General features: G+C 37.3%; 1 protein-coding gene across 2 annotated transcripts; it reads right to left on the bottom strand.

Annotated features, from left to right (window-relative positions):
* Positions 1-204: 204 nt before the first annotated feature.
* On the bottom strand, positions 205-22,330 carry EIF3E (eukaryotic translation initiation factor 3 subunit E). 2 transcript variants are annotated; one of them, XM_061447875.1, is made up of 13 exons: positions 22,173-22,330; positions 20,600-20,714; positions 17,339-17,456; positions 13,531-13,573; positions 12,965-13,069; positions 11,047-11,172; positions 9,470-9,594; positions 8,268-8,394; positions 5,721-5,822; positions 4,628-4,737; positions 1,826-1,928; positions 1,451-1,585; positions 205-363 (listed from the first exon to the last, which is right to left on the bottom strand). In XM_061447875.1, exons 1-13 carry the CDS (start codon positions 22,260-22,262, stop codon positions 325-327), a joined length of 1,338 nt encoding a protein of 445 aa, XP_061303859.1. In that variant the 5' UTR covers positions 22,263-22,330; the 3' UTR covers positions 205-324. The 2 variants fall into 2 exon arrangements, with proteins under 2 accessions (XP_061303859.1, XP_061303860.1); XM_061447876.1 differs by lacking the exon at positions 5,721-5,822.
* Positions 22,331-25,484: the final 3,154 nt, after the last annotated feature.

Below are 25,484 nucleotides of genomic sequence, written 5' to 3'. Positions count from 1 at the left end.
TTTTTTTAATTGCAACAGCAACTGTAATTCTCCACTTCCAAACTCAAACAGCTCTGACAGCAACTGCATTCTTCAGGACAAATCTAACAGAACCAATACTGTAAATTTTGCAGACTGTGATCCTAAATGCTTCAGACCACCATTATGCTAAAAAGCTCCTATACAACATAATTATCTGTTTAAGTTAGAGAGATGCAGAGACTGTTAAAATTGGCTAATTTTATTCAAACATTGTTAGATGAACACATGATTACCTTCTCAGCAAAGTTACATATTCATGTGCTTTTTATTGAAAACTGTTTTTTTTTCCTCTACAGGAGTATTTCAATAGAAGCCAGAGTCTTGAGTAGCCCAGTTGGGTGCCTAAAAAAAAAAAAATAATGATTAGTAAAAAAGAAATTATTATCTATTGGCTATTGAAATTTATGAGAAATTGTAAAAAAAATACTGATACATAGCTATGAAGTGGCAATATTGTTAATTAGGGAAGGATACCCTACAAGTTTAAAGTAGATGTTGATACAGCAGAAATACATGATGCAATTAAGTTGTACAGCCTGAGCCCTCTAAACTGGTACTTTCAGAAAGGAAAAATTCTAAATGAGTCTAAAAGAACATAAAATAAGCATATATATTTTTTGAATGCAATAATATCACATAAGTTTCACGACTTAACTTCACTGGAATAAACTAATGCACCACTCCCTGTTCAACTCCCATCAATATTTCAGACAAGCAATGAGGAAGCCCAATAAAACTTCTAACACTTTCCAAGTTCTTTTAATGTGTGGTTTGGTTTTTGGGTGTTTTTGAGTATATATGGCTGGGTCCTTAAGTAGACCTCAGAATTATCCACCCTACACTGCTGTTCTTCTTTACAACAAAGCTGCCTATGTTTTAAGGCAGACAGAGGCAAAGCCAGATGATCTTGCCAACTTCTTCACTTTCACTAGCTCTACTTAAACCTCTGGCTGACCTAATTATATTCTCTAGTATTTCATGAAATGGGTTTAACAGTTAGGGTTTTGAACAACTCCTCCTTCATGTTCCAGTCTTAAGTCTTATATATACACCTACAGATATTTAAATACAACCCACTTGAAAAAAAGTAATATAACTACTTTGACAAAACAGCCTTCAAAATTAGCCCTTTTCAGGTGGTGAAGGAAACCATTTAAAGGAAGTAGAGAATCAAATGGTGAGAGAAATACACTTATTTATGCAACAATAAAAGGAATACTTGGTGATTAAGAGACAGGCAAGAACAAGAATCACTGCCTAATGCTCACCATAAGGAAAAAAAAGTTTTCCAATTTGATTCCTAGTGCCAGAACTAGAAGTAGGTATATTTGATGAATTAAAGAACAGGCTAAGAATTATACTTCAGTATATCTCACAATAAAAAAAACCAAACACCTCAGGAATTCAGAAAAACATAACTTATACCAACCTCAGATCTACCACTCTGATTCAATTTCTTCTCAATGTTCATAGCCAACATTTGACTACGGAAAGACAGGCTTTTGGTCTTTTCAATCACTTGTTGGTAAGGTGAGACTGCATTGTTGCCCATGACTACATGGCCCTAAAACACAGCAAAGATAGAACAATTAAACAATCACTCAGAATGCTAAGCCTTTAATAGAATGCTCTGCTTTCAAAGCTTTCACAGTTCATCTTACACACAGGATCAAAACAGAATACATGAGTCACTTTATGGGCAAAGAAAAACAGCAGAAATCAGAACTCTCTGTTCTTGAATACAATAAAAGAAATTTAATGGAAAACTCAACAAATTCACCTGGATCCATGTGTACAGTCTTACCAGCTTTGAATCCAATTTGGCATCTAGTCGTGCATTTCGAATTAGATTGACAATCCATCTTTCTGCTTCTTCAGGAGTCATATTTAGTTTATCTGCCAACATACTAAAGATAACAGACTTATCAGATTGTGAAATAAGAGTCCCCCTGATGTTGGTAAACACTACTAGGGACTGCGGAATACAAGTTAAGCTAACACAAAATTTGATACAGCCCTAGACTTGTATTCAATAAATACCACAAATCTGGGATGCACACTGCCATTCGTCTGAAATGACTTTAAAGCTTACATACATGCACTCTTGCCTCATCTCTCACCCCCACTGCTTTACACTGGGACAGTGTGAATAAGGAATTCACATCCTGAAGTATATAATTATTCTGAACTACATCATCCTATAGTTAAAATTTTAACCTGTACTATTTTTCTGTATTCCTATTAAATCGTGCCTATGTGAACATTCTTTGGAAAAATGTCAATTAAGTAATTTAACCACAAGTTAGCAAACACCATTGTAACAAGAACGATTGAACTGATTTTCTTCTTACTTAAATCCAGCCAGCAGTCAAGAGAGTTTAGACCAATTAGTCCAGAAAAGTGTTTATCAATAAACTTCATATTGAAGCTTCAGGAGACAGAACCATGAGACAGTTTAGTATAGAAAATGGGACAGATAAAACTGCAAGAAGCTTGAGCATAGTGTAAGGAGGGAAAGTGGAGGAAGACAGAGCAAGGAAAATTCTTAATGAAACAAACACTCTTTTCCAGGAGTAATTCCTTCTGATGGCATTCCCTGTGGCTTTCCAGCCAACTCCTTCAGCTTCCGGATGGCAGTTTGCTCATACACAGGACATTTATAATGCTCATTCTTCCATCAGCTTTCTGACTAAGGTTACAAACATGAGGTAAGGGCTACAGACATGACCAAAAAGCCGCCTGGCTACACTGAGTAATGACACATTCAGGTTTACAAATACACATTAACACCATTAGTACTAAGGAATGGAAGCATGAAAGTTGTACTCTAGATGACCATTGTTCATAAAGACCCCCAGTGTAATGCAACAGAAATTACCAAATAACGATGCAGTGATTTTATTAATGTTTCAAGAACACTGGTCTCTCATTTGAGGTTAGAGGTGATTTCAAAGGGTACTTTCAAAAACAGTTCTTGAGATTATTTCTGTCCCTGTGTCTTAAAAGAGGATTCACTTATTTGGGTCATGATTTAAGTTTTCCTTTGCTTAAAGCACAAGTTTACCAAATTCCACACATCTTTGTATATAAACAAGCCTATCTTGTACTGCACAAAAAATATATAAAAAAAAGAAGAATGAAACATATTAAGGTCTTCAATTAAATCCAGGCATATCAAACTAACCAAAATACATTTTGAATTATTTTCATCTATTACTCCATGTTAAACATGGTATTTCAAACAGTAAACTAACTGCAGGATGATTTGGGATGTGCAAGTTCTACATTACAACTGATAAAGCAACTACATTCTCTGAAAGCGTCAGCTGCTTAACACATGTAAGTAGTAAAAAACAAAATTAACTGGGACATCTATTTTGCACTGAACATAAATAGCAGATTTCCCACTAATCGTTTTCAAATTTGTTCTGAATAAACAGTACTTATCAAACACTGTGGTACAACCAACTAGTTTTCAACTCCAAGAATAGCAGTGAAAATCACTTTTAGACAAAGAAATGCAAGAACCATGCCTCAGTCATTTAATTAAAAGCATTCTCACTAGCAAATTTCTTCAAAACCAAGCCTGAAATGCACCAAGAAATACTTAAGCACCCCACTTAATAATCCACATCTACTGATTGTTAAAGCTTGGCAAAATTTAAGGCTTATGTCCATTATTTGAAACACAATGACTTACTGAAAGGAATCTCACAGTAATTACCTGAAGTGATATATGGTAAGAATATTCATGTCAATATGAGATGTGTCTGTCTCAACTCAAAGTACATCATTCACCTCAGAGAACACTATAATGCTTATAAAATTATGACACTGCTGCCTGTATTTATGAATCACACATAACAACGAGAGCCAAATACAGCATTTACTATCCTATTTGAAGTTGAAATACCACATACAGCACAAAAAATACAAACTGTAAAATAAGTGAACTTAAATAAATGACAATCATCTACCATAAACCTGGATTTGTTAAACAGAGCTTGCTATTTCTGTTGTAACAAATCACTAGTATGTTACACACACTTTATCAGTATTTTTTGACAGACTGGGAACATATTTAGGATACAACCTCCACACTCTCTGCTGACTGGAGCCAGATCAGAGAAGCAGACTTCTCACAACAACATCTAGTCTTTAGTTAAAAAAGCTTAAGCACCTAATTTCCTTTAAAACTTGTGCTTAAATATGCACAAGATTCACAGTACTAAAATAAATAAATAAATAAATTATAGGAAATAGCAAGAAACGATCAGGAAGAACTACATTTGCATTTGTTCTTCCAAATACTTATTCAAAGACCCCTTATCCCTGTGTAGTACTCAAAGTGATTTTAGCTAAAGTATTAGCCTCCTTATAAAGTGAACATTGAAGTTAAGTACAAGAATTCAACTTTGAAATCTGATTGTTGTAATTTAAGTATATCACACTAGAGCTATAAAACTAGAATGACAACTATCCAATTACACTTTAGTTTGTGATTTTATCTGATGACTGAGTAGTCTAGTACTGAAGTTTACACTGTCTGTCAAACTGTCATCCAAGACTGATGTTTCTGAACTGCCAAATTAAAAAGTGATCTTACCCAATGCTGATACATTGATGGATGCGACAAAAAGTTTCAAATATAAAGAGACGGGCATTCTCAATGAAGTCCTCAAGGCATGCCACTAAGAAGAAATCATTCACAAGCACCTGCAGTGTAAAGAGAAGGGGAACACTGAGGACAAACATGGAAGTAGCAATTTACTTGTACCATCAATATCAGTAAACAGTTGATCTAAGCACAGTTCTTGGTATATTCTAAGATGTGAAGGAAAAGCTACAGATTTAGAGGTTTTCATTGTTCTGCAGCTTGTTAAACAAAAATTGTATGCTAACATGATTACTGAGATCTGACTCAAGAAGAAAACAAAGGTCCCTGCAACACAAATTTAGCCCCCTGCTCATACTGTAGGATTCTTCTCCCACTCCACTTTGCAATTTGATCAGCATTCTCCTTACCAAGCAAAACAGCTCCTTAGCAGTGCAGGTGTGCCTATGAAGTTTAGATTACAGGACCAGCAGCCCTATGTAGTGAAGACTATTACAAACCACCTGATTTTCAGTTAGGTGACTAATACTAATGAAAGAAAAGCCAAACCAGAGGATGTAAGAAATAGTACTGGTGGTCAGCTATTGGGAATACTGACTTTCACAGGAGTCAACCCAAGCATTAGGTATCTTCTACTGTTCACAGTATACTAACTAAGGGTTTTCCAAGAATACGTACCTAACTATCTTAATGTTACTTCCATTACTTTCCACCACTACAGTTCCAGGATGCAGTATCTTTCACTACAAAAGGATAATCCAAGCTTTTCTTTGAGCATTTCTAAAGCACTAATGGAAAAGCTGAAGCTCAGCCAAATTAATGATTACCTATCACTACTTCTAGAACTGATAAAATGCAATTTTAAAGCTATATCCTTACCAGCAAGTCTTGTTTAAGTGTTACAAGATGAGTTGTTAAAAATCCCCCTCCCAGCAAACCCAACTCCACACACTCGTGAATTAAAGCTCATCAGAAAATACTGGCAACGGAATCAAACACCACTTCGAACAATATTAGCTGGTCATTATGAATTTGAGGGATCTTTACTTAAAGGAAAGAGTCTTATGAATGTTATAATCCTTACTGTTTCACACTCTCTCAGCTTCTTCTGCGCACCATCAAAATCAAAATTAACGTATAAGCATTCCACAAACTCTGTGATAGGGTCCCTGTACGTGTAGGACTCCTGTGAAAAAAATAAGGAATAATATTAGGAATCAAAGCCACAAGAGAACTCAAGTATTCCTTATATTCTTTAACCACAATTTAATACTAGAAACAAGTCCATTATCATAGAATCAACCAGGTTGGAAACTACCTTTAAGATCACCAAGTCCAATCCTTACTCCAGCACTGCCAAGGCCACCCCTAACCCATGGCACGAAGGGCCTCATCTACACAGTGTGTGAATGCTTCCAGGGACAGTGATTCCAGCACTGCCCTGGGCAGCCTGTTCCAATGCCTGAGCACCCTCTGGGGAAGGAATTATTCCTCATCTCCATCTAAACCTCCCCTGGTGCATCTTGAGGCCATTTCCTCTTGTCCTGTCCCTTGTTCCTTGGGAGCAGAGACCAGCCCCACCTTGGCTCCATCCTCCTGTCAGGCAGCTGTAGGGAGTGATAAGGTCCTCACTGAGCCTTCTCTTCTCCAGACTAAACCCCCAGGTCCCTCAGCAGTCCCCCATCACACTTGTGCTCCAGGTCCTGCACTAGCCACACTGTCCTTCTCTGGCTCCACTCCAGCACCTCAATGTCTCCCATAAACCACCCTGGAGAATAATAACTAAGTTAAACTTCACCATTCCTCTTTTAAAAGCAGTATAACTGCACTCTCACCCACCCACAGCAGCCTGGATAAACAACCAGAAGCGTAGTTTCACATTCAGCTTTTAGTGCTGTAGTCTTTGGGTTTGAAAAATGTTACAAACTAGAGCTAGTTCTAGCTCAAACCTCCAAATTTCTTAAAATATGGAAGAACAGACTGACAGGCACTCTTCCTAAATTCTGGTTTCAAACAGTAGTCCAAGACAATATGCTTCATATTTCAAACTGAAGGACTGTTTAATTCAAACAGACAATATAGCTATCAAACAATGCTACTTTCTCTATATAAAAAAATACTTCATTTTGGCATGAAAAAAATTACTCAACTTTCAACTACAAGGCAGATCTATATACATCTGGGTAAATTACGATGTAATTTAAGACATTTAACGTACAATTTTAAGACAGGTTAACTCAGTATCTGTCACTACCTGCTTCAGTATACAACAAAATCAGCAAATTAAAGTAGTTACTAATAGATTTATCTAGATCAAAGTTGTTTTTTCTTCCTCAAAGAACTGTATTTACAGTCTTATTATCTAGGTTTAAAATTCAGTTTTATAGGTAGAGGGGTCTTCACATCACAACTGTCCTTGTTAACCACATAATTAACATCCACTATGTAAAACAGCCTTGGATCAATCATCTAAAATTAACAGAGATGAACAGTTTACCTGTTGGCTACATATTTGCAAAGGTATTACCAATCTCTAATTGCTAATAGAGATTGGTAATTTCCTATGACATTTGACAAATCACTTAATTTGATGCTTTGTTTTTCTTGTGTAGGCAAGTCACTAGTTATCCATCTAATCTACGTTAAAAATGTATAAAACCTCTGCATTTCATGATTTAATGTAATGAACCATACAGACTAGAAGAGTACTAAAAAATAAATCTCTTATCAGATATTTCAAAATCAAATCCAGCAAAGTTGGTGTTTTCAAAAGGAAAACCCTAGTGATTTTTTTTATTCATACCAATTGTAGAAGATAAAACAGAGGCAAAAGTTGTTGTGAAATGTTACTTCAAATATTAGAATTTCAACGCTAAAATTGGGTTTTAAGACAGAAGATGAGTCTTAACAGTTCAACTACTTTACAGTTTCTTATGCTACTTTTGCGAACACTAATGCTTAGAACCAGATTAAGATACACTTAAAAGTTGATCTTTGCATTGACTGTGCTTTGTATAGGTACTTAAACATCAATGCTTGAAGTGGATATAACTGACTGCTACCCTGTAATAACTTCACTGTCACTCATATACCATAGTTTATTATTCACTATATTGTTATAATTACAAGTGTTCAGAATAAAATCCTTTTGCCATAAGCTCCACTGCTACCAAGCACAATTCTTTTATTGCTCTTGTCCACATCTACACCCTCATATAACTGACAGAATAATTTTTAAGAAAATGCAAATAAACACAAAACAATATACTTCAGTGGTTTTGAAATGCAAGCAAGGTCCAACAAGATCCCTTATTCACAGAATTACTTGGAGGAATGGCTGAAACACAAGAATCAGATCCAAAGCCATTTCACACACTGCGCTGAATTTTCTGCATTTAAACACAGAGAGAAATCAAAACCAAAAGCATACTCTGATTATTACTTGTTGACATCAAAGGAGGAAAAATAATCATTCTGTCCTCCCACGGATTAACATGCATTTTACTTCACAGTGAAAAACTGTTCAATGAAAGAAAAATACAGACATCCTAAAAAAGGCATATTATTAGAAGAAAGTTATGAAGAAATTTCAGTAAAAATGATGAAAAAATTAATGGATTTCAGTCCTTACCTGCTGAATAACCTTGACTAGATCTTTCAGCACTTGTCTACGTTTTCGAACATCCTTATTTGTTATGACTGCAGTAGTCAAATATCTGAGAATATGTGGGCACATGGTCTGAATTGCATTGAGATACCTAGAAGGATAAAATACAGATCAAGCTCAGATAACGCAATTTTGCATCAAAACAATATTCATGATAAATAGCTTAGACACCTTTTATGCAATTCAATACCAGGGCTTATGACTGACCACTTATTAAAATACAGAAGAACAATTTTTTTTTGTCAGTCTTTCTGGGGCACAGGAAGGAGGAAGCAAGGGGTAGAGAAGGCAGCAGTGCACTAGGGAAAGAAGAGGCTAGTACTGAAGAAGAATGGTTGATATACTATGTTCAGGTCAATGCCGGCCTTGGCTGTCAGCTACACTAGTTTCACAAGAGGGGTTTGGACAAGCACAAAGAACCACAGGAAATCCTTTTCTGAATTGTCATCTGAACCTGCAACTTTCCTGTTCAGCTGTCCAATGAATTAGCCCATAAGCACAAGTGAGAAATTACCCCCACCCCCCATACCAACACATATACTATGAAACAAAAAGGAAGCAAAAAAAGCCCGCAAATTACCATCCCACTGCAATCATCATGGAAAAAATTCAACTGCCTTTTATTACTATTATTCCCATTGTAATATGTCATATCCAACTAGGTACTACTTGTAGTTTCTCAGTGTTCAGCTGTTCTTGACTTGAAGATATACGTACAAGTCGGTCGTCTCACAAATGGCTATAGCATTTCAATCTTAACTTTTATTCTCAGATTTTTCTCAAGTTGCCTTCTTAAAAAGGTTTTGTAAAATCAAAATAGAACAATACCTTCCCCATGAGTCTTAAAAGATGTGATGGGGTTGGTAGTCTAACAAAATCCTTTATTCCATCCCCTCAAAGCACCAGAATAAAGAGTAACTTCCTAATTCCACACTGTTTTCCCTTGAAGCGGGAGTATAACAATGAAGAAAAGCTGATTATAAACACACATCAAAAACCCCAAAATAAAATCAGAAGACAAACATGGAAAAAGAAAGGCTTGGAAAAAAATATTCTAACTGTTACTGTCATTAGCTTCTAAAACAGCTTCAGGCTAAAAATGTTTGACAAGCTTGCATGTTCATCATCTGCCTTCATTTTACAGGCTGGAACACAGCACAACTTACTGTGGTTGATAGAGAAAAAGGTCAATGATATTGTCTCTCCCTTTAGGATGATTAAAAAACACAAACAAGGACCAGTGAATGAGCCAAGTTCTTTGCTGAAGAGACTGCAGCGGGGAACTGACAGACTAAAAGAAAACATAACATTGGTTTAGGTCAAATGGAACACAGTTTGCATGAATACCTGTAATTGTTCAAAAGTTTGTGATTTTCCCCAGCTCCTTTTAACTGTTAGTTAGCACTGTCAGGCTGAATTTGACCTCTAGCTCTCTAACCCATCATCTGTTAAAGATAAATGTGCTGAATATTATAATAAAGATAAATTTTCCACTATTATATTCTAAATTGTTTGCCAAATTTGTATTTTGTTAATGTCAACAGGATAGATTTTAGTTATCCTAAGACCACCACACTAACTTAAGTTAGTCTTTCCCTTTCTAATCCTGAATTGTTTCTTGCATTCCCTCTTCAGATGTGATCTGAAGAACTACTTGGCTTCTCCAGCTTTTCAGTTTTACTTCCTTTCAAAAGACTCAAAAGCTTTTTTGCCACATACTCTCAGAAAACGATGAAACACTATGATCACTTTCAGCCAAGAATGCAACTATGTTCATTTAAGCCAGCTGATAATGACACATAAGGAATCAGCACTAAGTATCTGTATTAGCTCCAGATTTCAGCAGCACTTCAAACGGATTGCAAAGCAACATTTTGAGAATGAACTCGCACAGCAAATAATCAGTCTAAAGACCATGACAAGTAACTACTATGATTCTATCCTAAAAAAATCTTGGATACTAATGAGTAAGTCAAATTTAATAGTCTAGTTTTATAAAGAAAGAAAATTAGAGAAAAATAAAAATCTATTAACATTAGTTATCTGCTACAAAGAACAGTTCTGGGGAGAACAACAACAGGCAAAAGCCAGTCACAAAAAACATTCAACCACCAGACACCTTTTCAAGATTCCAGTTCAGGAGAATAAAACTTCCATATTTCATATATGGCCATTGAAGCCTCATGAGGGGAAACACTGAAAAGTCCTTAATCAATCTAGTTGCTCTGAATTAATACTGCAGTCCCACTCTTTTATGTTTTTAATGCACACTGAACTCAGGAGCTGACAAGGAAGCTGAACTGGTTGAAAACTATTTCCAAAACCAAGCTGTCTTGCACTTTGTGTCAAAAATGTGGTTTCACGCGAGTGCAGTTTTGTTACATGCATTTCATTCATTTTGGAAAGCTAATAGTACAACTATCTGAAAGTTAAGCAGGTATTTCATACAATGATATCTTGCCCTCAAGCTCATCTTTGAGAATAGGTTTTCTGGTCACTGGAAATACTTTAGGAGTTCCCAGCCACATTTTCAAATGTGACAAGAGGGAAGCAAATAATTTGAAAAGGAAGCTTCACTAGTTCTTTACAAGTAGACTTCGGCTCTTCCCACCATTATTAAGAAAATATGTAGTGAAAAGCTGGTAAACTACTCAGAAACAAAACTGCAAGCAATTCATAATAAAACTTGAATGCTAACACCTCTAACCTCTCACCTTAATGACACAACCAAGATTTTACTTACATTATTATCTATTGTCTCCTTTAGTCTTGTAAGATCTTCCATGGCTGCATCCCAATTCTGCATCAGAATTTCTGATGCCAGTTTTCCCCACAGAGAACTCAAAGCATTTCTGTCTGTTGCTGGAACCTATTTTCAACAGCAGCAGCAGCAAAAAAAAAAAAAAAAGAAAAAATCATACTCTCAATTTTTCTAAATTACTTTTAAGAAAGAAAAATATTTCTGGCAGTATTTTTAATTTATAAGACTTGCAGGGTCCTATCTTGCTAATTTAAGTGCTTCTGAAGTACTAAAACACGGTTCTAACAAAGCAGTCTCCTAAGGAACCCACTGCAGTAGGTAACTGCCTTAAAAAACCTAGTACTCAATGTTCTTTCTGCTAATGAGTGCCAAGAAGCGTATTTCCTAAAGAAATGTCCAGTAAACCTGTGATTTCGCTGTAGTGAATATGTTTCCTGGAAGGGTACTCCTAAGGTCAAGCAGTGTTAGTTTTATACAGGAATGAATTACACTAGGCTACTCACAGTGTCAAATTCTGTTCTCAGATCAGTTACAATAGCTCTTTCATAGGCTGCATTTCATGACACAGAACTTTAAACAAATCTTCTTCCATCAGAATTAGTAATGAAAGTCTTATACCAAGCTTTATGAAATTAGCTATTTGACATATAAGAGCATAATGCTAAGCCCAGAATTAAGAATGAAGAATTAAAGACAGCTGCTCACAAACCTACATACATAACTTATTTTCTCTCAGTATACAGAATATACCTATAACACTGACTGAGCTTTATAATCAAAATTTCAAGCAAGAATTCAGTTTGTTGCTACTTTAAACCCCACTCTGATTAAAATATATATTTCCCAATTTTTCTTCTTTAATTATAGCCAATTACAGAAATTATTATTTACTCTAGCATTATTTCAGAAAGTTATGGATGTTTTTAATGGGACTAGAAATTATCAAGAAACAAACATCAACATATGAGCCACTATGTATCTTCAGCAAATGCACCACATACCCATGACTGTGAAATTTACGGTTCAAAAGCCATTATTTTCCAGGTAAAAAAAGTGCCAATTTAGCCAATACTTTTAGTTGTGAAGGTTCACACGCACTCTCCTGGTTCCAAATCATTTAATTACAAGTAAAAGTTAGCTATTCACAGTAACTTCCTTTAGATACTGCAGCTGCTCTAGCTACAGTACCTGGATTTTCAAGCAGTTACCTTAAACCTCCATTTGTCAGTAAAATGGCACATTCACTGACCACCAATAATAAATTTACTGCGTTAAGATGCTTACAAGACACCAAATCTTCTCAAAATTCACTCCCACCGCAAATTGTATGAATTACAGCAATATGAAAAGCTTTGCTTCAGAGACTATAATCTAGTTCTACAATTCTCATTTAAGCTGCTTACATCTCCTAGGCAAATGACTTATACTCTTGATTCTATCACAAAATTCAAAACAAGACAGATGACAGCTCAGACGATAAGGTGATAGCTCATTACCACCAATTACATTCAATCTACCTGCAAGCTTTTCACTACTGTGAATTACATCTGTGCACAAAACAAGCGCTCATTTTGCTGCTAGTGTTTGGTTTGTTTTTTTTTTTTAAATATTTTTCAGGATACATTTGCAGTGAGGAAAGTATGTCATATTTATATGTTACCACAAGACCTAAAAATTAAGTTCTAAATTCAGCATGAAAATAACAGATCTGGTGGGCAATTGTTAGAGATGATTATTAACAACTAGTTTAAACTTCTGTGGTGCACAGTAGTTGTCTCAAAAAAAGGACAAAAGTATTAGATTTTAATTATTAATATAGACACTGGTCTAAGTATTTCATTAAAATAAATAAACCGCAACTTCCCCTTCTTCCCCAAGCCAACTAACATCCCAAACTTACCAGAACCCTGAAGAAGTAGAGATATTCTGCAGCTCCGGAATAGTTACCACATTCATACTGGAATTTTGCATACCTGTAGAGTGTATCTAGGTACTCCTGCCTAAACTGAAAAGGAACACAGAGAGCTTTTCTTCACTAGGAAGAAACATACTGCTGCAAGCCAATTTTAATAGTAAGTTAACCTTCGAAGTCTTTAGATTCTTAGAAAGATGCTGTACACAGGAAAGACAATATTAAACTATTATACTCTTAATCAGTGACACCAAATGCAAGATTATACCAATACTGGGAAAACTGTGAAATTCTGCATTACAAAGTAAAGCATATCTTAGTTGTAAGCATGCAGCTAACATTACGTTACAGCTTTATTTTTATTTGTATAAAAATTAAAAGCTCAAAGGCATTCAAGTAAAATACATTGGCATTAGGAATTCTGCCTATTTACAATATTGACATGAGACAGGGCAAAATGTTAGCTCATAATTGCTCAATGCTGCTCGTGGTGAGGGAGGCTGGGTGGAGATATTTAGCCAAATTCAAACAGATAAAAGAATTAACACACTTACACCATGCTTCTCAGCTAAATAGTCAAACAGCATCCGACCATCCCTATAATGAAAAAATAAAACCACTGTTTTTGCAAAACAACCTGATCATCACCAGTCACCAACACACTACACAACACAACCTTCAGCCCCTAGAAAATATCCAAAGAGAATATAAATTTAAATGATACTCCTCCACTTGTGCAAAAGCAACTGCAGAAACAGCAGGCCAATTACCCTTAAAGTGTCATGAAAAAGTTTCAAAATCTTAAAATTACTGTAGTTTTAAATAAAGAATGCCACCTGCAACAATAACTGGAGTTAAAAAAGGGTGAGAGATTGGTTTAAATTTGATGGCATAATGAGCTTTCAGCATGTAAGTTAACTTCTGACTTAAAAGAGCTTCTAATTCCACAGCAATTTCACAGTCTGAACTTAAAAGGAGACAGGAAAAAAGTGCAAAAACTCAAATAAAATAAAATGAGAAACTTATCCCAGTGCTAGCACTGGGCATAGCAGTTAGCAAGAACACTTCTACCACTGCATATGCCTGCAGACTGCGAAACTACCAAAAAAAAAATAATCATACTTGGTAAGGTCTAAACATCTAATTTATACATGATCACATTTCTGAAGCCTCTTTTTTAGTCAACATAGATAATAGAAGGACAAGCACTATTACCTAGATCAAAGAAAGGGAAGTTCAACCCTCCAGTAGGCAAGTGTAACATTAGCTACCCCCAGTAAGTCTCACATTAATGACCAAACTTTAGATGAACATTTTTAAGCAATAGTTAACTTAGTATTTTCTTCTCCAGTTTCTGCAATGAATCTTGATCAGCTCAGAGTGAAATTTTAGCACACCAGCTTTTCAATGCAATAAGAATTCCATTCAAACTCTGCTGCAATCATCTGGCAAGAAGAACCATAGCTTAATTTGCATTCATAAATGAAGCCAAGTATTTTCAATTTGGCAGTTTGATTGTATGGACTGCCTTTCTCCAATACAAAAAGAATTCATGTTATTTTTAGTTTTCTCCAGACCCCCGCTCCCCAGGCACACATCAACACCTGCAGCTCCCCCCCTGCCTTCACCTCTTTTGTATATTCACACTTCGACCAACTAATGAAACTACCGTATCTGACAGAACATGTAACCAAGATTTAACTGAAAAGGTGAACATGAAGCTAGAAGTTCTTCTTGGGGAAAAAAAAAAAAAACAAAACAACCCAAACCCCCAAAAACTAACCACATAGTCTGCCCCTCCCTTCCTCTTCCCCCCCCGCCCCCCCCAAAAAAGGGGGGCAAAAAAAAAGGGAAAAAAAAACAAACACACAAAACCATAAAGAACATGACCCTTAAACCAGTAAAAGTTTATGCATTGGAAAATTTCCTCATTTACTCTGAGATCAACTGACTGCAAAGCTGTGAGCTTGTTTAATTAGAACTCATGATATAAAATTCTACAAGGAAATGGCATACTGCCAAAGTAGCCAAGAATGACAATCTCCAGTAAAGCTTGTGGAAGCAATGAAATAATCTCATGGGTTTCTTCCAGTGGAACATACTTGAAGCATGAGGAATACTGACTATTCCTCTATAATTTTAAAGTGAGTGTCCTCCAACAGCTGCATATGAAAAAGAAAGTGAAATATTTCTGGCTTACGCTTGAAAGAACTTCCACTTGCAAAGTCTCCTTTACACATCATCTACTATCATTTCCCAGACTTTGATGTTCCAAACAAGACTGTCATGGAGCAAAGGCTGTGATCTAAAACCCTGATAATATGCAGCTCTAAATTTGATAGATTCCAAATCACCAGCAAAAATTCACAACAGCCAAAGAATCAAGAGTTGCTTTCTGCTATCTAAAGCATGCTCCTCAGGGTCTAGACAGATTGACGCCTTTCAGCCTAATTCCCCCCATTACTGTACAACCCCAACAATCTGGAAGGGAACTTTTATCGAGCCAGTAACTAAAATAAATTGTTTCTGAACTGTTTTCAGATATTTTACAAACAAAAACGATGTACCAGTTCCAATACAAAACTTGCTGCATATGAGGAGCAGTAGATTTGTGATAGCATCAAGCAGTCTTTTTTGGTTTTGGGGGGTTTTGTTTTGTTTTTTAATTAAAATAGACCCAGTCAGCAGCTTCAAGGTGGTTGATAATGGCAACTGGGCCTTTCACTTTCAAAGCTGTATTTCCAAAAGCTGTTGACTGGCTCCTAGCTTCACATAACCACTCAAGTCATAAGCAAATGTAATTCCTTCTCCTCATACAGTTATCCGACATAAATATCCAAGCTGAAATCAGACAGAGATTTGATCCTGCACCTAACAGGGCTTTCCTACAACAGAAGCTTAAGTATGCTCTGGTGATACATAAACAGAAGATAGAATCTTGTTCTGAAGTGCCAGAAAGCCAACAGATTTCATGATTTCTACTGACATCTTGTTTCATGTGTGCATCAAGACCCAATATATTGCACCTTGCCATTTCTGTACTGAGTTCTAAACTAGACTGTAACAAGTTCTGAAAGCAATATACAGAGGGGTGGAGGGACACAGAAGGGAAGGGAATGAGTGAACAGTTGCATAGTACTTAGCTGCTGACTGGGGTTAAACCACAACAGTGGAAAAAACATAGGACAAAAGGGTGGATTAGGTTTATCTGCAGGCTGGGCAAAGATGGGAAAAGAAAAAAGGATGCTCATCTGCACTTGAAATAAAGAGCAAAGTCTAATCAAGTTCTTCCCCCTTCAGGGACCGATGTTCTTCAGAGAGGTTGTTCCCAAACACAGGTACACCTTGTCAAGATTTCTGCAGGCTAGAAGGAAGAGTTTATGCATTCAGTACTCTAAGAAAAAATTCCAAAAGCAATGTTAGTCTTCTGTATCAGTAGATGCATAAAGCTTGCCAACAATAAATCCAAGTACAGGTTTCACCTTCAAATTCACATCAAAGTGTTCTATCTAACGTGGTGTGCTCTATTTGAAAACTTAAAAAATGTAAGGCTGAGGAAGGGATCTAATTACTTTTCCATAGTTGGTTAGACACACTGACAACGCTTCCTATGTAAAGACAAAGTTGTAATCTACACTAAATGCCTACCCATCCCTCTTCTGAAGTCTACTTTCTCAAAGACTACAGTTAGGCTCTCCTATAGGGCCAAATTCAGACTTAGCCATAAGAAAAATTTTATAGTATGCAGATATAATGTGCAGCCAAACTCAATCTCCTTTAGTTGCTCCCATAAGCAAAGTGAAGAGAAATTGGGTAAGTCTTAAAGATAAATATCAGCACTATCTCACACCAACAAGTTAGTCAGTTTCAGGGGTGAGGAAAGGGAAGGACAGGACTCCTGAAGAGTATATGCTGTGAGGCTGAAAGGCTGCTTATCCACTGGGGCTCCCAGACTAAGGGCACACCATAACCCTTTGTGGAAGGTAGAGAAAAGAGGAGGCAGATGGTCTCCCAGAAAAAGAGCATCTGAATTGTTTCAGCCCATATTTCCCCTCAAAACAACAAACAAAAACCACCACCAACTTCCCCCAAACCAATCCTGGCTGTAATTTGACTACACTGAATGACTTTCACTCGTCTGGAGTCGAGTCACAAACATTAACAGAGACACCTTATGCACAACAGGTAAAAGTACTGAAAAGACTGAATCGTGTCCAGCAATTTCAATTACCTGACCATAAGCACTACTTGAATTTGCCTGGAAATAAAAATATCTTTTTTTTTTACAGTTGCTACACATGGAGCATTCCTATCATCAACGCCTAAGAGATACCAAGAAGCCATACTGATAAATATAATTACCTGGTGGACTGCATTTGCCTTGTAGTCTCTGGGTCCTCAAACATCTTGACAATAGGTTCAGTCTCAGCTTGAAGCTGCTTCAGCTGTGCAACAACAGTTGTTCTCTTCTCACGCAAAGCTAAACACACAAAAGATTTGTGTGATGTGTAAGTTTTTACAGACGCCAACCTGTAAGTACATTGTGCTGACAGCACATTTGAACACATGTTCTCATGTTCTCCTATCTCAATTGTCCTCTTAGTCAAGTCACAAAACCAGAGGTATCTAACAATTCAGTAACTTAAGAAAAGCTGATAACATTTGGTTTCTTTCTTCCTGTGCAGAGTTCTAATCAAGCCACTGAAGAGCAGGTATAGCCGCAGCAGTCTGTATTAGACAAGCTATTTTCAAGCTTCCACTAAGGCAGAAAGAACCTTTTAAGCAAGTTCATTTACTCCAAATAAACTTGGAAAGAAGTAAACAGTTCTATGATACAAATAATGTTAATTTTCCTTTAACTGACTAGGTTCTGAAAGCACATTTTTATAAAACTTTAATGACAACTGACAGGAAGAATTTAAAGCAGCTCAACCTGCAAAATTACGATCTGAAACACTATGCATGCTTAATTAGAACATTAAACCTGTTATGAAAAAAGGTGAGGAAACAGAACTAATGGCTTTATGGTGATTGTTTTATAGACCCAAACTTCCTCACCAGATGCTACCAGTGCAATAAAAATGAACACTTAAATAAAGTTCATAAAACCATATACGCCTAAAAAAACCCCAAACCAAACCCTTAAAAAGACCCAAACAGCATCCTGGCACTGGCTATATGACTCAAGAAACATAAAGGAAGATCAGAGAAGCCAAGCCCATATCCTAGAAGAGAACAGTATGCAGGAAACTGGAAGTGATCCATACACCAGGACACTCAGTGCCACAGTGAACCTTTTAGACATCTCTTTCGTGATTTGACTACCTATATGTATTTGAAAAAGAGAGTCCAAAGTGACTAACACCATAATGGTGACCCAACCTACATTTAAGAATGACTTGCCTGATATGAAGTGTTCCAATATGGAGAAATTATCTCCAACTTCAGATGAATCTTGAAATTATAAGAGGAAGGGCAAACAAATGACAGAAAATACATTCATTTAAGAGTAAAAAATGTTTTCCTGTGACACCTCCTGGCTGCACAGTTGTAAGTTGTTCTCAATGAAAACAAGACAAAAGCAACTATAAATTGTGCAGGGACATTTCTAAATATAATGGCATAAATGAACTTAGCTTTGAGTACTTAAACAAGTGAGGTCTTAAAAAAAAAAATTAAGAACAGTGTAAAATTCTAACAAAGCCAGCAGTTCCACAAGGCAGAAACACCTGTGTGTACACACATTCTGGTGTTGATGCATGAATATATGTCAGAAAGAACTCAGAGCCAGTTAAGATCGTCTCAAAGAAAGCTGTACAAGCAAGCACCCAGAACAACCAACTGCATGTGAAAGTACCACCGCTGCTTAATGTTAATTTTACATTGTTAAATAAGAGCCACAGATTAAATAGAAAGTCATATGAAAAAAATTTTGCCAATCTGATGTAAAATCTTAGAGATATTTGAAACTAGCATTACAAAAACGTTACAAGTGTGGAAATTGTTTGACTGCATGAAGGCAGAGCTCTTCCAGTGACCAAATTCATTCAACTTATTTGCAGCTATGGCCTCATGAAACACACTTACCAATCTGCTTAACTGGCTGTAATCAGAACAGTAAAGACATTAGATGAGTTACTTTGTGAAAGTGTGCTAGGACTATTTTTTGTGCTGTTTATGATTTTAACATTTTACTACTGATAACAGTTTAGAATGGCTGAAGAAAGGAAAGAAAGAAGACCTATTCAGCTTTGAGATTTTTACAGCCCTGAAACGGTCTGACTTTTTTTGATCAGTAGAACTGGTAAGTAAATCTAAGCGTGAAGCTATCATTACAACCATTTTAGATTACAAAAGTGAAAACCTCCGATTCTAATTATTTGTTATCAGTCTCACGCACCATTATGTATACACCCATAGACAAGACCTAACTGTAGCATATCAAAGAGTTGGTCACACACTGAATCCAGTGTTCATAAATCTATCAGTCCTCTTCAAAGAGGCTACCTGCCAACTCTCCAGTTTCAAGTGCCTGAAAAGAGTAAGACCCAGAGGCAGAACAACTGTTGCATCTTGTACTTGGCTACGCAAAAGCAACCAAATCTCTTCCTCCTAAGCTGTGGCCAAGACAAACTGTAGTCCCACTGATTTAGAAAAAGGAGAGAAATTCCACAAAATGGGGAAAAAAAAAAAAGACAGAATTAGGAATAAAGTTTGTATTTAAAGACTAGGGTTAGGAAGAGGAAAAAAGAAAAACCCAAAACACTAAGAAACAAACAAAAAAAACAACCAACAAAAATCAGTAGGAAAACCACAAATGAACAAAAGACCTCCCACCCATCCCTCAAAAAAAAAAAACCAACCAAACAAAACAAACCAAAAAAACACCCCAAAAAAAAAGTCACAAAAAAAAGCAAAACAACAGAACAAAATAAATAATACAAAGAAAACCCCCAAAACCAAACATGAAGTGAGGTATTCAAAGTGAGGTATTCAAATTTCTCCCTTCCTCCCCAAATGCTCCTCAGGAAAATAGAAATTTAAGTAATTAACAAGAAAGTCTCCAAAACCATGTAGAAGACAGTAACAGATTTAACTTCTGCATTCACTATAATTGTAAATACCATTGAGAAACAGTAGTTTATACATAAAGCAAGGAAAACATGTTTTCAAAAACATCTGTATTGCCACAAAGTCTAGAAATCAGTCATGGACAGACTGATTAATAGAATTACTCACAATGGAAATCCACCCTCAGCATACTGGATGCTTTAAAGAAAAAAAAGTCTAGTAACTCCAAATCATTGTGCAACAATGTTTAACTTGGCAGATGAAAGCAAAGTGTGACTCTTTTAGGATATTACCTTTAAAGTGCTTGAAATTAAAATTCAAATACTTCAGACATAACTCAAATACTAAATTCCTATTAGACCAACAAACCCAAACATGGGATTAGGGGATTCCACTTGTTTCAGTATTGCACTTCTTTTCACTAAGGCCAAAGTTAAATGTAGTCTTTGCATTGCACTACATTTTTGCCGTGCAACAAGCAAGTTACCACTACATATTTATTTTAGACTGAATGGCTGTAAAACAGATTTTACTTCTAAATAAACAGCTTACCATGTGGAATTTCATCAGAATAAAGATTTTTGTACACATCCATAGCAAAATCGACCATGTTGGTATCACTAAGGAGATCCAGCTTTCCTTGGAGTAGCTCTTTTTCATTGTAGATCTGAAATAGGATTAACAGATTTCTTTGAATATTATTAATTTCCAGTTCATATTATGCTTATGGCACAGTTTATGGATTATTTTTTTTCCAATTAAATAATTCTCAACATCAAATTTCACAGCTTTGCAAGATCTCACAGCTCTGCCATTTAGTGTGCTTACTACACAGCCTTTCCATATTTCTGATGTTGACAAGATATCAGTACAAGTAGCAAATACAAATAATCTGAAGCGAAACCATAAGAGATACTCAAGATCATGTTTTTAACTGTAGCACAGACTAATCTAAAATATATTGTTAGGTCTATAGCACAAGAGCAAGTTTAGTTTAGCTTGTTTAACTGGATGGTCAAATTGGCTTTCAAAGCTCCTTCCCCATAATTTAGCCACGAGCTGTAAACTGCAGTTAGATCTTGAAGATGTAGGTAGAGGCCTCAACTAGAGTACACCTCAAAATTACATTTTCATGAAAGTTGTACTATAATTCACCACATCACATTCATAAATCTCTCAGATACAGAACCTACAAAAGTTTCACCAGCATGTTGGGAGAGATTTGTAAAACCAACTCTATTTAACTTGAGCCAAAATATTAAAAACGCCCCTGAGATGACAGACATCAAGCAAAGTCCATACACTACACATGGAAATGGTCACACAATCAAGCTGTCCCAATGCATACATGCTTAATTGGTTCATTTCTAAAGTCTAAAATAGTACCCATTTTAAATTCAAAGCCTACGTAATTTTACACATTTTATTCCCATTTTAAGATGGATCAGATAAACTCCTCAGACACTTCAGACTAAGCTCTCATCAGTGTAAATTATCTCCCGCATTACCAGGCTCTCTACAGTATCATAACTAAAATTATATATATAAAAAGACCAAGGTGGGACACACTAGATGAGACTTGCACTTGGCTTAAACACAAACTCGTAATGACAACGATTTAGAATCAAAACTACTTATCAACACTGTCTATACTGATGCAACCCGGCATTCGGCCCTGCAGCTCCACGGCTAAGCGGCAGCATGGTGACAAGAGCCGCAGGCGAAGCTCAGGGCTAACGAGGGTTGTCTCACGCTGTCGGGAGGCAGCAGAACACGAACCGCGGCTGTGAGAGGGAATATTCACTTTTCCCACCCGAAGATGAGAAAGGAAACGAAAGTACACCTAATGCGATGAAGGGGAAGAAGTTTCCCCCATCAAGCCTCCTCTCATCCCCCACGGAGAAGGCCCACACACCTCGCCCCGCGCGGTGCGGAAGCCCTGAACTCCTCCCTTCAGCAGCCAGCTCCAAGACGCCTCACGGGCCGGCTTCAGGCCGCGCACGGCCTGAAGACGGAGACGGCCGCGGAGCGCCTGGGCCCAACCGGCAGCTGGCGATAGTACCTGCCGCTCTCACGCTCCCCGAGCTGCCGGGTCGGTTCTACCCAGTCTGGGAGAGCCACGTACCTCCTTGACGGAGAGGAACTCCAGCAGCGGGAAGACCAGGTGCCGGTCCAAGAAGTGCGCAATCTTGGTGGTCAGGTCGTACTCCGCCATCTTTGCGACAGGGACGAAAGAGAGAGGCGGGGCCCAACGACACACGGGGAGGCGAGAGGCGGCCGCGGCTCTTAATGGCTGTGCGCCTGCGCCGCTCCTGTGCATGCGCATTCTGCCCTCCGCGGTCCCGTCCAGAGGGGGTGTGGTGGAGTGCGCCTGAGCAGTGATGTGAGCGGGGTTGAGTGCGGCTGTGGGAGCCGATGGCCCGGCTGGCGGTGGGGTGCGGACGGGACTTCGGCAGGGAGCTGAAACTTTGCTGTGTCGTTGCGGAGGGAATGACGGAGCTGGGTCCTGGCCTGGTTTCTGCTTGAGGCGGTTGTAGGGCCCGTCCGGGTGCGCGGTGTGGTGGGGGCGGGGCTGCCTCCGCCTCGGGCTGGGTGAAGGAGTTAGTACAGCGCGTTAACGAGTGCTCAGTAGAGATAATTTGTCTCTTGTGGTATCAGCGGAATACAGTTCGATGTCTGAAGTGGTGAATTTCTCCAGAAGTGTTACAGAGTAGCTTTGAAGTGCGAGTCCAACCACTCTGCGCTTAATGCGGAATCTTGGCTTAATTTAATCTGGTACAGAGGAGCTGGAAAAGGACCTAAAATGTTTTTGGCACTAAGTTAAATATTTTAAGTGTTGGTTTGTGTTGGCCGTTTTTCTGAGCTCGTTGTGGTGAGGGCATGACAGATCAGAGGCAATAAGGAGCGTGGAGACCTAGCTGTCAATGACTTACACAGTGAAATCCAACCAAGGGTGGAAATGTAATGTTGAGATTAGGAACAGAAATAGGGGAATCAGTAATATGGATGATGACTTGAATATTTCTTGTAGCCAGAGTAAGGAAGCATTGGAACAGGCTGCTCAGAGAAGTGGTGAAGTCACTATCTGTGGAGGTATTTAAAGGGTGTGTAGATGTGCTTAGGGACGTGGTTTAGTGGTGGCCTTGTCAGTGCAAGGTTAACAGTTGGACTTAGTAGAATCTTAGAATGGTTTGGGTTGGAAAGGACCTTAAGATCATCTGCTTCCAACCCTCCTGCCATGGGCAGGGACACCTGACTCTAGACCAGGTTGTTCAAGGTCCTGTCCAACCTAGATCATTTTAAAGGTCTTTTCAAATCTAAACATTTCTGTGATTGATTCACCATGATGTTAACTCACCAGAACATTGATGCATCCTAAAGGTACTTTTTGCTTTCATACCGTGTATGTTTTCTGTTGATTTTTGTCAGAACGTACAGTTGATTTTAGTGAGTCAAGTCTCATCTCTTCACAAAAAGCATGACATCAGCCTTTGTCACAAGGGAACACTTCCATCCCTAAGCAGAGGCATAAATAATTTGTTTAGTGAATCATGTAACTACAGGCTATGTCTATGGCAGCTGCAGAGGCTGAATAGTGAGTTAGTATAGTTGTTAGTACAGATTAGTTTTAGAGTTGGCTGGTTTGTTTTAAATATAAATGGGAAATGAGAAATAAGGACATGGTACATCTACTAAGCCATTCATGACATGACAGGCTGGCTTTTGGAGATGAGTTTTCAGAGCAGCTCAGTGATTACAGTGGTAGAAGGTGTCCCATAAGGGGAAAAAAAAGTATGCAGGATGAATGAAGTCAGTTTCTCACATGACCATGAGTTACTAACTCTTTAACATGAATCTGTGGTCTATGAAGTTTTGTATTAGTAACAGAATATCAGCTGTGGAAGAGAATCTCTATCTGCAAGACCACCTTACATTTTCCATAGTAATTGTACGTATTACTTTGTTTTAATGGTACCTATATGGTGCCTGCATATTGCTGATGATATACATCATCTCATCTCCAGTGGTAAAAGCTGTCTCTCTCTAATACTTTTACCGTAATAACTATGTGGGTTTCACCAGGGCCTGTTCAGACTTGCTGTTGGTTTTTCTCCTTCTGGCAGTTAGGCTACGAAGTTGTCAGTGGAAGGCCTTCAGCAATACAAAAGGCTAAAGCATTCAAGGCACTGTGCAGTACTCAGTTCCGTTTGGTGAGTGACTGTCTGCTAGAAATAAGTCCAGTAATAAGTGAAAAGGTGTAAAGGACTAGCTGAGGAGAGCCTTTTAGCAGAAAGAATCTTACAACAATACTGTACCAAGAGGAGCTGTCCCAAAGTGGAATATATTCTGAAGACTACTGTTCTGGGAAAAGACAAGCTTGTCTAACTGCTTTAGCTATATCATTTAGTGAAATAGCTGTAACTCCCTTGGTAAAAATTTTACTCAAATATATCTAAGCTTTCATGGTGAAACAGTTTGAGCTAGGCTTAACTGATTGACTGGAAATTGCAGTTTATTGTGAATTCTTGCACAAACACCTGACTGGGGAATTACAAGGCGTAGTAACCTCTGAGCCAAATTTTTGACATAGACCAGACTTGAACCTGAAGTGCTTCAACCTAGTGGAGTGCTTCCCTTATGGAATTTCAGTCCACTGTATGTAAGATTCTTAAAGATTGCTAGTTTGGTTCATGAAATAAAAGCCATTTGGGGGCAATTACCTAAAAAAATATCTTCAGAAAATCGTCATGAATGTTTCTTGCTCTGGTCTTTTGATTTTGTAATTCTTAAATGGGAGGAAATTTTGTCTAAAGTATTGATTTACATAACTGGTTGCCATTCATCTTACTGTTAACACAGCAGTGGGATCCAACATTCTTTGAATTGTTAGAACTAAATTATCACTAGGAAATCATACTGAAATATTTTTCTGTCTCACATTATCAAAGGGAAAAGGAACATATTAACTTCCTCCACAACCTTGACACAGAAGATACATTCACATCTTATGAAACTTGTTTATTTTTTCTTTTTGTATGTATTAATAATTCTGAAATTACATTTATCTTTTTTTTTTAGCTTTTTTATACCTGAAAAAAAAAGTAATTCCTGCATCCATAAATATTTTTACACTTGTTAAAATCAAAAATGTGACATCTAGAATTCACTGCTGTCAGCTATTTCTGGTAGCAGTCAAATTTGCATAACTGTATCTCATAATTTAGCTAAATCATAAAATAAAAGATTGCCATGTTGATGTGCTATTTAAAGTATTTGGAGGAAAAAAAAGTAGGAGACATAAGGGTCCAAAATGGAAGTAGCATGTTAAAACCTTATTTGATACCCTTTTTCTGGTGCAAGGATATTAGTAAAGAATTTGTCTCACAGAATGATAATTAAATTAGTGGAGCTACTCTGCATTTGTACTAGTGGAACT

Source organism: Pezoporus flaviventris, unplaced genomic scaffold (assembly GCF_033815535.1).
Source record: "Pezoporus flaviventris isolate CSIRO_AGI_PZ_B2104156 unplaced genomic scaffold, CSIRO_AGI_Pfla_v1 ptg000007l, whole genome shotgun sequence".
Classification (NCBI taxonomy): Eukaryota; Metazoa; Chordata; class Aves; order Psittaciformes; family Psittacidae; genus Pezoporus; species Pezoporus flaviventris.
Note: the sequence above shows the minus strand (reverse complement) of the source record. Positions and strands in the feature narration are given on the sequence as shown.

What these genes read in the sequence shown, in the direction of transcription:
- EIF3E (XM_061447875.1), bottom strand. Translation starts at nt 22,262, where the DNA reads ATGGCGGAGTACGACCTGACCACCAAGATTGCGCACTTCTTGGACCGG. An exon ending in CATCAATGTATCAGCATTGG is followed by an intron (nt 1,929 to 4,627) that starts GTAAGATCACTT and finishes TGTTATCTTTAG; the next exon opens with TATGTTGGCAGATAAACTAA. An exon ending in ATCAGAGTGGTAGATCTGAG is followed by an intron (nt 364 to 1,450) that starts GTTGGTATAAGT and finishes TTTTTTTTTTAG; the next exon opens with GCACCCAACTGGGCTACTCA.